Here is a 14433-nt window from a genome sequence, read left to right on the forward strand (position 1 = left end):
ACTGGCAGAGAAAGGGCAAGAAATCAGGGCCTGCATTGGTCAAATGGTGTGAGTGTAAAGCACCATGGTCAGTCAATAACGGTTGCCCAACAACCCCCAGGACAGACCTTCCAATATCAAGTGTGTTGCCACAGCTGAAACGGGACCATTCAATCCCCACCCTGCTCAGCCCCTTACCTTGTGCTGGGGGGCTCTGCAGTGGTGTTGCAGGCCCTGCCGGGGGGCTGTCACTGCTATCCCCAAAGAGAGCGGCCTGGTGACCAGACCCCTCACTCGTAGTCCTGTCCCCAGCCACTGGCAGGGTGGAGCTCAACTCCTCAGCTCCTGCTGGCTTGGGGCTCCGGGGAGATGGCAGCTGGCCTGGCCCTAGCGAGGGCTTCCTGGCTATGGGCGGAGGGATCTTCCGGGCCTGGGGCTTTCCTGAGCCCTGCTGGGGGAGCCCCAGGGCTGCCGTGGACCGCTGACCAGAGACGTTCATCAGTTCCGCAACCAGGTTCTTCTTCAGGTTGGCCTGGGCCTCTGGGGAGGCTGAGGTGTCGATGACCAGCTTCTTGGGGCTCTTGGCGAAGATGAAGCTGGCCGTCGAAGCCGGGGACTTGTGGTGGGGGGACACTTGGTCCTCTTTCGCCTCGCCGGTGGGAGCAGCTGCTGCAGTGGGGAAAGCCGGCAGTGTCAGCCGGTGGCCAGCCTTCCTCTCAGCCCCTCTGAGGCCTGGCGCGTCTCTGGAAGACAGTGTGGAGGCCTTCAGGCGCACGGCATCGTGCAGGGGGTTTGAAGATGTACTGCTGTCCTTCGGGGCCCTCAAGGAGAGCGACTTGCGGACAGGCTTCTGTGGGGCAGGCTGCCCCAGCTTCCCGCTGACCCCAGTGCTTGGCCCGTTCTGCTCCGCCACGGGGTTGGCTTCCGCTGGGCTCGCAGCAGGGGCGTGGGTGTCCATGTGGACCGAGCGCAGGCGGACCATCTGCAGCAGGGAAGGGGTTACAATGGGGAGGCTGGCGTCCTCCTTTGGCGTGGAGTTGCTCTTGCTGCGAGACGCCGGCTCTTTCTTAAGCTCGGGGTGGGCGCTGGCGGCAGGCTTCTTAAGGCTGGGCTGGGCTTGGAGGCTGGAGGTTGTTGCCGCTGGGCCAGTGGGCTTCCAGTGGAGGGAAGTTTCTCCTGCCACGGGGAACTTGGGAGGTGGTGGCGGCTCTGCTTGAGGAGCTGGCAGTGGTGCGGCGTCCAGCGCCCCCTGCTGCTGGATCTTGGAGGACACTCTTGTGGAGAAGGAGGGCGAAGAGGCAGGCGCTTGGCCCTCCTCTGCAAGGGCTGCTCTTTGGTTGGCCGGCTGCTCCTTCTCCGCAGGAGCTGCCACAGTGACTTGAAGGGAGGGTGTCCCCACAGCCTGCAGCTGGGGCTCTGGCAGGGGCGGCACAAAGTAGGCCTCGTCCGGGGGAGGAAAGTCGGCCATGGAGAGGTCATGAGCGTCAGGCACGGGTGGGGGCGGAGGGGGCCACAGAGGATCCGCAGGAGCGTCCGGCACGGTCTCAGAAGGTGTAGGGGCAGCTGGGGCCTCCGGAATGGAACTGGCCTTCTTCGCTGGGGGTGGTGGCGGGTGGTAGGCTGGAGGGGGAGACGGAGGAGGCGACCCGCGACTAGCTTTCAAAAGGACAGCGGGCTGTTGGTGAGGTTGGCCCGCGGGGGCCAGGGCACTGGCAGGTTTGGGTTCCGCTAGTTGGCCCTGGGTAGGTGGAGGGGAGAAAGGAGCTGGCACCTTGGGGTGAGGAGGGATAAGGAACCTGTCCATTTTATTCAGAGTGGGGGCAGCGTTGGCAGAGGGTCCTGCTGAAGGCGGGGCCGTCCCCTCCACAGCGGCTGGATCCGAGGCAGAGGAGGACAAGGATGTCAGGGAGGAGGAGACGGAGGGCCCCGGGGATTGCAGGGAGCAGACCCGCTCCGGCTTCTTTGGTTGGGGCCTCTTCTTCCCGGAGGGCGAGGCGTGGGCCACGAGGCCCTTGGTATGGAGGGTGGGCGTGCCGCTCTGACTTGAGTACCCGCTGGAGGGCGACATTGTGCGGCCAAAGTGGTCGGGGGAGCTGTGCTTCGAGGGGACTTCCGAAGTCTCATCCACTTGCCCCTCCTCTCGGATGGTCGGGCTCCGGTGAGAGATGTTGGGAGAGCAGGCCAGGCTGTCAGAACGGAGGCTGCTGGTCTCGCTCTGCGAGGAGGGGGAGAACACTTCGTCGTCCCCGGTTAGGCTGGGGCTCCCTAGCCGCCCCGCAGCCCACGCCTCGCTGCCTTCCCGTGGGGGCCTGCGCTCTGGCATGGGGGGCAGGCCCATCGCTCTGGGTGCCCCCTCGGCCTCCAGCTGCTGAGCCTTCTTGTGCAGGGAGTACGTCCTGCGCGGGGGTGCGGGGGCTCTCTTCATCTTCCTGAGGGAGACGCTGCGGGTGGAGGAACGGTCGCTCCGCACACTCATGCTGTCTGAGCCCTCTGCTGCACTGCCGGTGCTGTAGGCGGGGGAGGCCCGCCCGCTGCTTCCGGGGGGCCGCACCCCAAGGAGGTGGGGGGAGGCAGGGGCGGCCTTGCCGCCGTGGCAGTTTGAGCTGGTGCCGCTCATGGAGCTGAAGGTACTGAGCTGGTCCAAGTCAGGTCTAGCCGCCACCCGGACCTGTCCGTCGGGCCTGGCCTCGCCTTTCCTGCTATCAGTGCCCCCGTGTGAGGAGATGGTGGAGGTGTTCGAAACGATGGTTTCCGTGGACTGGGAATGGCTCCAGTTGTCACTGGAGGAGGAGTGCTCGCGGCTGCGGGGGCCAGAAGGGAAGCGTCCCACCGAGCGCACAGAAGCTGGGCTGGCAGTCGAGAGGCTGCAGCGGCTCAGCGTGCGCACCTTGTTACGCGAGAGGGCGATGACGTCCACCATGGGAGGCATGACGGCGTTGGGGATGATCTTCGACAGGTAGGTACCCTGCGGAGAGATGGACATGACGGGGCCCAGCAGCTCGGGGGAGCCTGGCTGGGTGGTCATCCAGGGCACAGCCAGAGACTTGGGCCTGGCCAAGGGGGACAGCTTCGCCGCCGTCTTGCGCCCCAGGAGTGAGTCGTCGTAGTAGACGCAGTTGATGTGGCGCTGGAGGGAGCTGTCGGCCTCCAGGGCCTCCAGGGCCTGCAGGGAGACGCGGGCACCACCCTTGGGGATGGCGGTGGGCCGTAGTTTCCCATCAACGGTGGGGATGTGGATGGCATTGCCGTGGACCTCGCCACCATTCGAGAGGGCCGGAGGGGTCGCATCAGGTCGAACGGCAATGCTGCCCGGGCGTTTCTTTGCCTCATATCCGTTGCTCAGGCCTGAAGCAGATAACACAAAGGAGATAAGGAATGAGGGGCCAGTGGGAAAAAACTATATAGCGCAAGCAGAAGAAATGAACTTCAGTGCTCTCAAGTCCCATAAATGCTTCTCAGTCACCTTATTGGGTAACTGATAAGATGGAGAAGGAAGTCCCAGCGGTTGGACACCAAAACTGCATGCTGAAGCTCCTGGGTCCCACCAGCCAGGAGAAGAGAATGGGAGGAAAAGGAAGGGTCTGTCCTGGTGCTGGAAGGGTCCCAGCACCAAGTGAGCCATCAGCTCAGTGGATGACCAGGAACATGACAACTCCCTCTCAACTTCCAGTCTCCACCTTGCAAAATATAGCATGGTGGCATCTTATGCGCAGTTAACGTGTGTCATTTAAACCTTGCACAGTTGAAGGCAGGCCGGTTCAAAATGCACATGTTAAATGCATGCAATGCAGAGAGCTTAAAAGCTCTATTGTGCCTCATTTTCACAGCACTGGAAGGGCTTTTAAGCTCTCAGCCTTGCTTGGAAGTCAAGGCCTGCTCAGCGCACAGGCTCTGGAAGGGATGCTGACACAGGAGCAGTTCCAAGTGTTTTGAGCATACACATTTTCAGAACCCTTGGAAGCAAACCCCCGCAGTTACTAACTCACATAGTTGTGCTGCTGAGGTTTAATATTTTAACTCATTTTGCATGTTAAGAGTACAAAACATATGCTTTGCATATATTTAACCAGACATCTGTGTTTCTCGTTAGACTTCTGCCCCAAAACAGCATCCAGCTTCCTGAGTCTCTCCCTGCTCCCACATCTCATCCCACCTCAAGTGTGCACAAATCACTTTTCCACACCCAGCCAAGCCTAACAATCCACAAGTTTGGCCAAAGCAGTTTCCCAGCTTACACTGCCAGACTCAAGTGTGCACTTAAGTCCATGCATACTTATCCAGTTTCCATCAGTCACCCAGATTCCCGCCCCCCCCCCCCCGCCGCCATTGCAGCCAGACTGTTTTTACATTTTAAGTTGCCAAGCTGACTGGGCTTACCCAGCTCTTTCTGCACATGTTGAGGGAGACCCAGAACAGTAGTCCTCCGCTCTTTCTTCCTCTTCTCGCCCTTTGCTGAGGATTTGGGGAACGAATCATGTGGCCGAAAGGTGGAGCCTAAAATGGAGGGGGAGAATGAATTAAAGGAAGCAAAAGAGACCTTATATCCAACCCTGCATGCTCGGTCAAATGGCTCACGTCTGCCAATGTGGAGGGCCTTAATGTGCAAAGTTTATCATCTCTGCTTGTTCCCAACACAGGCATATTTCAGAGCTCAACTTTGCATTTGACCCTTCCTTCAAGCAGACCCTCTGAAATTTTGCAGGGGTAGTGGTGGTCTCTGAAAAAAGCAGCTGCAGTTTCCCTCCCTGCACCAAGCCCAGCTCCTGAACCCTTTGGGTCAGCAAGCAGCCCCCCTGCCTCCAGCCCCAAGGCTTCTGGTGGTAGTACCTTTCCTCTGGATCATCTCTGAGCGGACCGAGAGGGCATCCTCGGAGGTGCTTTCCGTGGCACATGATGGGGTCTGACTCCGGATCGAGAGGTCATCACCCTCTGTGGATGAGCGGGAAGACTGCATGTCGAGAGGGGAGGAAATGAAGGCAAGAGGGTGAATTTCCCACCAAGTCCTATTCACCCATAGAAGGTCCCCCCCTTGGAGCCCAGAGATGGGTCTCACAGGCATGGACATCCAACCTACCCAGGATCCTTCCAAGGGCAAGGAGGCGGCAGCCCCCAAGAGTCTGCCTGCTGTGCCCCACTCTTGCCTCCGTAAAAAAACAGAAGCATTAATTGCTCAGTCAGTAAAGCATGAGACTCTTATAATCTCAGTGCTGTGGGTTCAAGCCCCACATTGGGCAAAAGATTCCTGCATTGCAGGGAGTTGGACCAGATGACCCTTGATGGTCTCTTACAACTCTACAGTTCTCTGATTCTATGAAATGAGCGAGGGAGCAAGTTGCAGACAGGACCATCCTTCCTGTCCACCAGGTGGCGCTGCTTGACAGAAGCCAAGCCATTGGGCCGGCCTTGGCATTGCTTTCAAGGGCACAAACTCCTTTCTGATTAAAGGACCATGAAATCAGTGTAAAAGGGCACATCAGAAGTTGCCTTGGTTTTGCACATTTGTAAAAACAGTCGGTGAAGCTCCAACCGCAGGCATGCTCTCCGACAATGACAAGGCCTGGGTGCTTGTTTCCCACTTAGCCAGTATTCCTCAGCTATATGATCAGGACATCGTAAGCCCTGCCATTCCATGTAAACAAATGATGTGGCACGGGGCACAACATGAAACTAAGAGTCTCAAGTGCCCTTTTTAAAGTTTCTAGGCCTTGTGGCTGTGTGGAAATGCTTGACAGTGCTCTGGAAAGCCTGCTGAAATCTCAAAAGCCAGAGGAATGGGGGCTGAGCACAATGGGAGACTTCAGAGCCCTGCAGAACCCAAGAGGAGGAGATGCAATCGGATGCACATTTGCTTCCCTTACATACTTCATGCAGATTGCAGAATTTGGTTTGTTTGTTTGTTTGTTTTACTGTCAGGTTACAGAATTTCAATTTAGCACCAGCTGTTTGCTTGAACACTGAAGTGGCCAGAACATGCAGGAGATTGTTTGCTGCTTCAAATTCCTTTGCACAACCAAATATATTTTTGAGAAGAAAAAGGGATATTCCAATATGGTTTGCCAATCAGCCAGAACACTGTTTCTTTAAAAAAAAAAAAAAAAAAAAAGATTTAAAGCTTTTGCTGATTAATAATCGCAGATTTGGTACTGCTGTGTGCAACACAGAGAGAGGTGTTTCTCACCCATTCTGCATAACCTTAAACATGAGGAACAAAGAGGTCAGAAGAGTCTTCTCTGCTGAAGTCTGGCTTCCTCTTTCTGGCCTGTCTGGTTTTATTCCCTGAACTCCAAAAAGGCTACATGAGCAAGAAGCAAACACTCCTTCAGGAAGGGTCATCTGCGAGGAAAGGAGAGCTGAAGGGGCTGCAGGGCAAAGGCAGGATTTGTGGGAATCAGCAGCCAGGAAGAGGGAAGTGCAGCTGCAGGGAAGTGCGGTGCAAAGTCCACCAGGTTGCAGCCAAGATAAACAGAAGAGAAGAGGCCAGCTTTCACCCCACCCGAGTTCAGTGCTGGTGGAGGCTCCGCATTTGCTGGCTCCTTCCACAAGAAGACCTTCCCGAGCCCTCCCAGGTCCCACTCCAGTGTCCATCAGCTGCCAGACTCCCTCATGTACCTCTGGGCAATTTCAAGAAGGCACAAGATCAGCTCTTGATCTCATATTGTGCAAAATCAGGATCATTTTATAAAGAGGAAACAGCGGCTGGAGGGACACAGCACAAATGCTTTTCTGTTTGCAGCAGAGGGAAGAGGCGTATGGGAAAACAACCCCAAGGCTTCCTGGGTATCTTATCCTCAGGGCGGCAGGTGTGGTGGTGGAGACACTGCAAGTTAGCACAACACAGGCCAATGGAAAATACACAACGGCACTGCAAGGGTGTGACACGCACGTGGGGGTTGTGGAGGAAAGGGGGCAACACAAGCTGCTGCCTGACATGCAACCGGCTTACCTGGATGCTGCTGGTGTCGCTGTGGTCCCAGACCCTCTTGCTCTGCTTGTGTTTCTCTGAAAGACAACAGCAGAAAAAACATCGTCTGCCAGCCCAGGGAGGGCTGGAGGCCACTAAGCGCTGATCCAGGGTGCCGGCAGCCAGGAGCAGAGAAGAGAACACAGGAAGGAATAGTCTCCCACCTGCTTGCCTCTCCTGCTGCCCTGGGAGGGAAGGGGCTTCTCAAGCACCCTCCTGGAGATCCTGCTCATGACCCAGCCTCAGAGGAAGAGAGCAGGCAGCCGCTCTCCCTGGCAGGCAGGCCACTGGCCTCACAGGCACTGGACTCTGCTCTGAGACGGCAACCTGCCCATCCGGCACTGCGCAGCTGCAACCGCCTTTCCATGCTTGGCAGGTGCTGTTTGATCTCCAGCGTGGGCAGAACCACAATCAGGGGCAGAGGGAGGAACCCCACCCAGTAGTATAAGGAGGCAGATGGGACTCCTCACAGCCACAGTTCTAAACAAGATGTACCATGCCTGGAGCAGAGGGAGCTCTTCCCATTGACTCAGGTGTGCTCATGGAGGGTGCAGTTCTTCAGCAGTTACGGAAATGTACTTTGCATGTACACAGAGGTGGTTGCTTTCTATAAATGAGCTCAGGGCACAAAGCTTGATTCAGATTCAGCTGGGACAGGATGATTATCCCATTTTGAGAAGCCCACACAAAGCTATTCTGCACCACTCAAACTTTCAAGTTACACAGTAGGCCAAATGGTTGCTAGTTTGTATTTAATTAAAAAAGGGAGAGGTATCTGTATTAAGAGATTTCTTATCTTTCCCCCTTGTATTCCACCACACACACACACACACACACACACACACACACACAGCCTGTGGTAGAGTTCTGTGCATGGTCAATATTGAGGGATGATGGGATTTGTAGTCTAGCAACACCTGGCGGCCACTACATTGGTGACCCTGCTCTACAGTTTGCATGCTGCATTTTGAGCCAGGCACAATTTTAATTGTCTCTGCAGTTTTTCTCCTATCAGGCCAACACAGCTACTTGTTTCTGACCGAACTAAGCTGTGGTTCCGCAACAGCCCAGTCCCAGGCTGTTCTGAACATGAGTACCATTTAACGTGAGGGAGGGCTGATGCTATAGTTTATCATCCCAAGTGACAACAGAGAGCAAAGAAGCAACTGCTCCCACCCAGAGGACCCTGAGCCAGGGAGGTTTTGTGCCAAGAGTATTATGAAAGGAAAACAGAGCAAATGGCTCAATCAGTAGAGCATGAGACTCTTAATCTCATGGGTCCGAGCCTCACGTTGGACCAATGATTTCTGCACTGCAAGAGGTTGAATGAGACGACCCTTGTGGTCCCTTCCAACTCTATGATTTTATGAGAGCTCAGAGGGCTCAGAGACAAAATGGCCTAAGTGTCCATCCTAACACATCCGTCCCCATTCACTCCCTCCTGCCGACCCCACAACCCAGTACCTTGGTTCTGCAAAGACTTGAGCCCAGCCTGGGCCTGGATATGTAGCTCCTCAAGGTGTGGAGGTCGGTTGCTGGGAAAGAAAACATTGTCAGGCCGCTCATCCCTTGCCTTGTACTGGACACTCAGATGCTTCTCATTTTCAGCCTTGGCAGCCCCTGGAAAGAGAAAGGGGAGAATCCTGGAATCCCTGATGTAACAAGAACAATGGGTGGATTTCTGTTCCACCAAGATCTGCCACCACAACACAATTCAAAAAGGAGGTGTACACTCATCAGGCTGGGCTATTTGCCCACAGAGTCCTGCATGGCTCGCTCTAAGTGGCAATGGTTCTCCATGGCATCAGGCAGTCTTGCCCATCAACTGCAAGCTGAGTCTCTTAGCCAGCGGTGCCAGGAAGTCAAACCTTCTGGGACCTTCTGCATGCAAGGCAGGTGTGCTACCACTGAGATCTGGTTCTATCAACTGAAACCTTCCCAGGCTAGAAACTAAACCCAGGCACTGGAAGTGCCAAATCCTGAGCACCAGAAAGAAAGGCTTTCCATTTTAGATGCATCTGCAACCTATTACACACACACCATGCACTTCATCACTGCTGGCGGAGCACCCTGTCCATAAAACAGGGGCAAGTCTTAGACTCAGCTGCCCCACAGTAAAATGTGGATAGCCATGATCCCAGAAAGGCAAGGAATGGTGCCGCTAACCCATAGACATGGGAATGCGGACATCTAATCTTTTTATCAATACATAATCATTGTCACAATGATTACACTGTCACAACACCACAGTTATGTCATAACACCAAAGTTATAAACAGCTAATTACTATCAGCTGTCACAGCTTCTACAATTATGGTTGAGACCATTGTCATCACTACCAAGACAGTATCAGCCACTGTTCGTCTAACTCTTTTGTATTTTAATGCCTGAGCTATGCATAATTAGTGACATGTATTTTAACCAAGCACATATAAGCCGAGGGCTGGGGAGTTTTGCAAAAACATCAGGAGTGGTACCTGTGCTGATTGTGGGCCCCCCCCCCCGCCTTGTCCCAGCCATTGCATGGAACTCTTGCGAGGGTCAAGGGCTCAAGAACAGCCAGTCAAGCAGACACCAGCTTTGCAGAGCTTTACTGTGCATTACTCAGAAGCAAGTCCAACAGAGTTCAGAGAGACTTACTCCCAAGTAAATGTGCACTCAGGATTGTAGCCATTGGCCTCTTGCTCTTGTCACGCATGATTTCACTGATCTATTGTGGATGTTTACGTTCCAGTGATGAGCCACTTTGCCTAGTGGAGAAGCAGGATAAACTGGAGGGATATTTTAGGCAATACAGTGATACCTCGGGTTGAAGTTGCTTCAGGTTGAGCATTTTCGGGTTGCGCTCTGTGGTGACCCAGAAGTAACGGAACACGTTACTTCCGGGTTTCGGCGCTCGCGCATGTGCAGGGGCGCAAAATGACGTCATGCGCATGCGCAGAAGTGGCGAGTCGCAACCTGCACAGACGCGGGTTGTATTCGCTTCAGGATGTGAATGGGGCTCCGGTACCACTGTACCTCAATACTTTGCTGGGAGGAATCACTAGTGACTCCTGCATCTCTGCTGCAGGAGAGCCACCCCCTGCCCAGTGTAACCATGACAGCCCCTGGGATCTCTTTACAACCCTTCTCCACTGACAGAGGTGATCTGACACCAGCACTCACTGCCCTTGCTCTCAGCAGTGGGAGGCTGCAGGCTCTGCATGTCCAAAGCCTGAGCCTTTAAAGCCAGTGCTCTGAATAAGCGAAAGCACCCCAGGGCAGGATCACATGACTGATACCAGAAATATCTGTGCACCTTGCACACGCGCGCACACACACAGCACCAGCGAGGCAGTCCCGCTTAAAGGGGCAGTGCTCAGCACATTTTGCCACACACCAAAACAACAGCAGCTACCTTCCAGAAGAAGGGGGGGGGGTGAGTTCAGAGGGATGGAAGGACAGAGAACCAGATATCGGGTGTATTCCCGAACAAGCCTATTGAAAGAGGAACAGTTTGCTCCTGTGTGCCAGTCACCATAGGAACACAGGATGCTGCCTTATTTGGAGTCAGCCCATTGGTCCATCAAACACAGAACCATCTACATTGATTCGCAGCAGCTCTTGGGAATTTCAGGGAGGGGTCTTCCCCAGCCCTACCTGAAGATGCCAGGGATTAAAGCTGGGACCTGCATGGAAAATGTTTCCCCGGGGTTTGAGTAGGGGATTAAGCTGCTGGTGGTTCTCTCTGTTTTTTATTTCCTGGCCTGCCTCCTGGGAAAGGAACTGCACGCAGGCATAAAAACAGCCCCCCTGCCCTTTCTGCCCAGGCAAAAGTTACTCTCCCAAACCACCCAGATTGTTTCTTTAGTCCAATTGAGGCAAAAATCACGACTTTTAAGTCTGGACAACCACTGACTAGTCAGAACCCCACAACCTGGGATTCTTTTAGAAATAAAGCAACTATATTATTATTGGCCAGCTAGAAAGCAGGATGCCACAAAGGGAACAACTTTGTCTTTTTAGACTATAGTATGATGCCAAGAATATCAGCTGCTGATCTTTTACCAAAATAAAAGCAAGTATCTAGTTTTAATGGGTGAGTATTCCCCACGACTCTTTTATTGAACACACAACTCTGTTCCTGTACAGAGAACTTACTTACAGCCTAGGACACACTGGCCAAAAGTTGTGTGTGGAAGAGCCAAAAGCAGGAGGTGGAATAGCTCGTTAAAAAGGCATATTTAGGAAGAGGTATGGTAGGGAGAACTGACAGCAGGCACCATCATTTAGACAGGAGAGGCCGACTGGAAAGGAAGCTGTTTCCTTTCACAGGTTGGTTGGTGAGAACAACACACTCCTTACCGGCAGTTTGGGGATTAAATGGAATATCCTACACCAGGACAGAATGAAGCCGTGCAAAAAGTCCTGCCTTTCCATTTACTATTAGAAAGACAGACAGTATGTTCCACTCTAGTCTTAACCTTTTGTATGAAAATGGTTTGAAAGACAGAAACACCATTACCCTGCCTGAGTCTTCAGAGTGGGGGGGGCGGGGGGGGGGGCGGAATCTAGCTGCCAAGGGAAACTGTGCCAAGAGGAAAGCCCTCGTGCAAAACTCTTCACTGTCTCCAAACAATTATAGGAGGCTTTTGCATGCCTCTACCCTGGCAAGTCAAAACACACCCCGGGAACTCCCCAGGCATTTCTGCCCACCCACTCAGCTCTTAACAGGTATTTAGATAGTTATATATAACCCAACTTGCTGGCTGATACTCTGGGAACGCCTAACTAGAGCCCAGCCATCACCTGGCTGATAGGAACTGTCATCCGAATATCTGGTGGGCACCAGAATGACAACGGCCACACAGCTTGCATAGGGGAGGTATTGCAAAACATGGAGATATATGGAAAAACGTGCAGCACCTCAACAACATCCCCCAACTCAGTCTGCCACTCTAGTCTCTGTGCATCTAGGCCCATCACAAAGGGTGGTGAGTTGTAAACCAACACAATTTCCCTCTCTGGCTAATACCAGCTCCAAGGGAGGCAGATTTAGACCGGGGGCCTCTGATTAGACCCCTCCTCCAAATCAGGGCCCTTCACAACTGCTTTTACAAAAATATTAATTATTTTCAGTGTGCCAAACATGGAACTCCAACACAGCATACAGCTTGGCGTTTAAACAGAGGGCAACCAGGTAAGGGGCCTGTCCCAAGGGGAGATGAACCAGATTATCAGGTTGCCCTTTGGTGGAAGCGACTATTTCTCTCTTCCAACACCTGTTTGTACACTTGCTACACCTTTTTTCCACACTTAGGGCTGCCTGAAAAAGGTGCAGTTGGGACTATCCTAGAAGAGCTATGTGTGGTGTTAGGCACCTTGAAACCACCTTACAAATTGGACCACTTGTCTAAGTAACCCAATCCCGTTTATTCCTGCCCAAGGTCCCAGGTAGAGAGAAGCAGCGTTGCTATGTACTTAAAGAGATTGGAGGCACTTGCATAAGACATGCATGTGCTCATTGATACGTACAGATTTCCATTTGTCGTAGAATGAAAACCAAACAATTTCCTATGCAAATCACCCCAAATAAATTCATTTGCACCTCATCCCAAGCCATCCAAATCAAGTCCAATTCAATTAACTTACCCAGTTAATTTCCCCACCAGATCTTGCTACAAATCTACTCAACAGTCCCTATCTATCGCTCCCTAGATAAATTTATCTGACTTTTTGAGGAACAAATATCCCACCGAGTAACCCAGATCATGCATACGCATTCAATTTCTCCCCAAGTTCATTACCCACAAGAACCACTTGGGCCATTCAGAAAAAGATTTGTGGCCCATCTCCCCACCCCCGCCGTAGCCCACACCTGGCAATATCCCAGAAGGGAAGTCTTTCCCAGCTCGCACCCCCAATATCCTTTCATATTTGGGATGCTGAAGACTGAACCTCTAAACATGGCAGCAATTATGTGCCTCTCAAGCGCTAAGCATCAATCAGAAACAAACACAAAGCTAGCAATTATGCTACTTAACATTCCTCTGCGCCTTGATGATGAGAGGTTCAACCTTAACGCAGAAAGTTCATTCCAAGCCCACAGGAAAGAGACTGCTTCATTGCTGGAGAGCCTGAAGTCATCAGGAGAGACAACAAGCAGAAAAGTGCCTGCCGGATATGAGCTACCAGGATCTGCCCCTTGGCTAAGGACTCAGTGGACTGGGCTATGGAATGGGAGCAGGGAACTCCACACACCAACCCCTAAAAGACTACCAACATCACAAGATTTCAACAGGAACTAAGAAAAGCTTTGAGCACCTGTGGCCCTTCGGGAGTTGCTCCCACCACCCCTGCCCACTGGTCATGTCAGAGGATGGAGTCCAACAACATCTGGAGGGCCACAGCTTCCTCATCCCCGACACACAGAAAACCCAGACAAAATAAAGAATGGGAGAATCTCCCTGCCTGGACAAGGCCCCCAGCTCCATGCCGAGATGAGAGAGAAGTGAACCGTTTTTCTCCAAGGTCACCTCGATCCCTGCAGGCCTGGAGATGCTGACTCTGCACTGGATTTGGTTCTGCCACTCGCCCCCCCCCCCCAGCTCCATCTTTGTTCTCTGTGTTAAGAGCAAGATCAATACTGATGGAGCCTCTTTGCTAAAGTATTGCTCATACATCCATTCTCTTCCCTGGGCAAATGCAAAGCAAAGCAAATAAAGCAGGTTCTCCGCACCAACCTCTCTCTGGAAAGCAAAAGGAACCTGTCTAGGGTGTCTGACCCACGGAGAACCACACAGCTGGGGAACAGAATGGGGAGGGGCTCTGAGGTCAAAAGGATACCAGAGACAGGATGCCAAACAGCAACCGGGAACTGCACAGGACTTGATCTCATTATCTAAACTGGGACTTAGCAGCGCTGTAGTGTTCTATGAGCGCAGATATGGGCAGCAGGTGAATCAGGATCTGCCCATCAAAGCACATAAAAGCATGCAAAGGTCTAATATGTGCCTAAACCTCCTTATTCAGTGAAGCCCTTAGAAGCTGGGGTTGTTCCAAGGCTGTTCAGATTGCTGTGGCGATGCTTCATCAAAAATGGTTTCAGTTTCAAGAGAGGCATGGGCGTAGCCAGAGGGGGGGCAGGGAGGGGCAGCTGCCCCCCCCCAATCAATAAAAATACACAGTGGATGTTCTGCCCCCCCCCCACAAACAAAAGGCCTGTCCCCCCAACAAAAATCCTGGCTATGCCCATGAAGAGAGGCACTCCTCACTTCTAAGTAATGCTCTTAGTTCGCAAAAGTCCCTCCAATCTTTTGGTAAATGTTGCCTCACATTACAATGAGAAGAACTTCTGAACCCAGGTCAACTGGATTCCTGCAACTTTCTCCCACAAGTAGAATATTTGGTGCTTTAAAACGTTTGATCTTCTCCAAGCTGGTGCCCCTCCAGCTGTTTTGAACTATAACTCATGCTGGCTGGGGCTAATGGGAGTTGTAGTCTCAAAAACCCTC

General features: G+C 52.9%; 1 protein-coding gene across 4 annotated transcripts in view; it reads right to left on the reverse strand.

The window, feature by feature from the left end:
* NHSL3 (NHS like 3) overlaps positions 1 to 14433 on the reverse strand; it is a 55729-nt gene that overhangs the window by 3408 nt on the left and 37888 nt on the right. For all 4 annotated transcript variants that reach the window (XR_013842038.1, XM_079989087.1, XM_079989088.1 and 1 more), the window contains exons 2-6: positions 8405 to 8560; positions 6923 to 6978; positions 4807 to 4927; positions 4357 to 4473; positions 178 to 3324 (exon numbers count right to left, since the gene is read on the reverse strand). Coding sequence is in view for 3 of the 4 variants with exons in the window: in XM_079989087.1 (XP_079845213.1) it covers positions 178 to 3324; positions 4357 to 4473; positions 4807 to 4927; positions 6923 to 6978; positions 8405 to 8560 (3597 nt within the window). In the remaining variant the exon portion in view is untranslated. The remainder of the gene's footprint in view (positions 1 to 177; positions 3325 to 4356; positions 4474 to 4806; positions 4928 to 6922; positions 6979 to 8404; positions 8561 to 14433) is intronic.

This window comes from Podarcis cretensis (assembly GCF_951804945.1).
Source record: "Podarcis cretensis genome assembly, chromosome: 8".
Lineage (NCBI taxonomy): Eukaryota > Metazoa > Chordata > Lepidosauria > Squamata > Lacertidae > Podarcis > Podarcis cretensis.